The 1,271-nt window shown below is 40.7% G+C and overlaps 1 protein-coding gene across 3 annotated transcripts in view; it reads left to right on the top strand.

The window, feature by feature from the left end:
* Positions 1–1,271, top strand: part of SEPTIN2 (septin 2) — a 26,914-nt gene that overhangs the window by 9,896 nt on the left and 15,747 nt on the right. For all 3 annotated transcript variants that reach the window (XM_044432916.1, XM_044432915.1, XM_044432917.1), the window contains exon 5: positions 781–904. In XM_044432916.1, the coding sequence (XP_044288851.1) occupies positions 781–904 (124 nt within the window). The remainder of the gene's footprint in view (positions 1–780; positions 905–1,271) is intronic.

The following is a 1,271-nucleotide window of genomic DNA, read 5'->3' as shown; positions in this document are numbered from 1 at the left end:
TCGTTTTCCACCAATCCAGGTGAGGCAGTGGCTGTGCTGAACCGGTGGAAAACGAGAGGTAGAGCTGGGTATCATCAGCGTACTGATGATTCCGCAGCCCACACCTCCTGATGACCCCTCCCAGAGGTTTCATGTAGATGTTGCAAAGGGGACAAAATGGACCCCTGCGGTACTCCATGGCATAGCTGCCATGGTGCAGAGCCATAGTCCCCCAGCACCACCTTCTGGAACTGGCCATTGAGATAGGAGCAGAACCACTGCAAATGTTCAGTATTTGTAGTTGCTTAAAGCTACAAGTTAAAGATAAGGTTGACTTCTGCTCATGTTTTAATCTAGTAGAGCATCTAAAATTACCTCAAGCTGAGTTAATATGAAGCCTCCTTAGGTTTTCTGTCTCCCTGTTTTCTACTGATCATGAAACAGGGAGGACCTTTATGTTCCCCACCCCACCCCCAGGATCAGCCATTGATTATTTCTTGTTCATACTAATCTTAGGGACAGTTGTAGGTGAAACAGACCATCACATTGCCTGACAGAGCCTTATTTGAATATCTGCAAATGTTCTTCTCTGTTTCATCTTAAAACACTGACCATGCAGACATCATGACTTTAGCACAAAATCAGCTTTCTCTTTTTCCATTTCTACCCCCTTGCTAGTTGTAACTTCTCACCTGATGAAAAGATGGCCCCAGCTTGTAAGAGTTTTTTGACAGTTCCTGATCTTGTATGAAAAGCTCACATTTATCAATGTTCTCAAATGAAATTTTGTTGCCTTTCCAGAGAAAATTGAAAGAACTGTGCAGATTGAAGCTTCAACAGTTGAAATTGAGGAAAGAGGTGTAAAGCTCCGATTAACTGTAGTAGATACACCTGGGTATGGTGATGCCATCAATTGTCGAGATTGGTATGTATTTAGTGAACATGCTTCCAACATTTGAGGTTATCAATTGAGGAAATTGAACTCATTTTTGCCTGTGGCATTCGAAAACAGCCATAAATTATTTTTATTACTTTTATCCAAATATGCTTGTTAAAGTTCTTAGCTTCTAGGAGTCTGTTTGCATTAATGTGTTTGTTTTGCCAGCAAGCTACTACACATAGTAGTATAGTATAGTAGTTTAATTAAAATAGGTGTTGAATTGGGACAGGACTTGAGAAAAGAACATACAATCATTGCCATTTAATTCTTCTGAGCCTGCTTTCCCAAAACTGATTTCTCCATTGCCTTCCACTTTGTGTTAAATAGATTCTACTTATACAGGGTGGGCCAA

The sequence above is a fragment of the Varanus komodoensis genome, unplaced genomic scaffold, assembly GCF_004798865.1.
Source record: "Varanus komodoensis strain SLA01 unplaced genomic scaffold, ASM479886v1 scaffold25, whole genome shotgun sequence".
NCBI classification, from domain to species: domain Eukaryota; kingdom Metazoa; phylum Chordata; class Lepidosauria; order Squamata; family Varanidae; genus Varanus; species Varanus komodoensis.
Note: the sequence above shows the minus strand (reverse complement) of the source record. Positions and strands in the feature narration are given on the sequence as shown.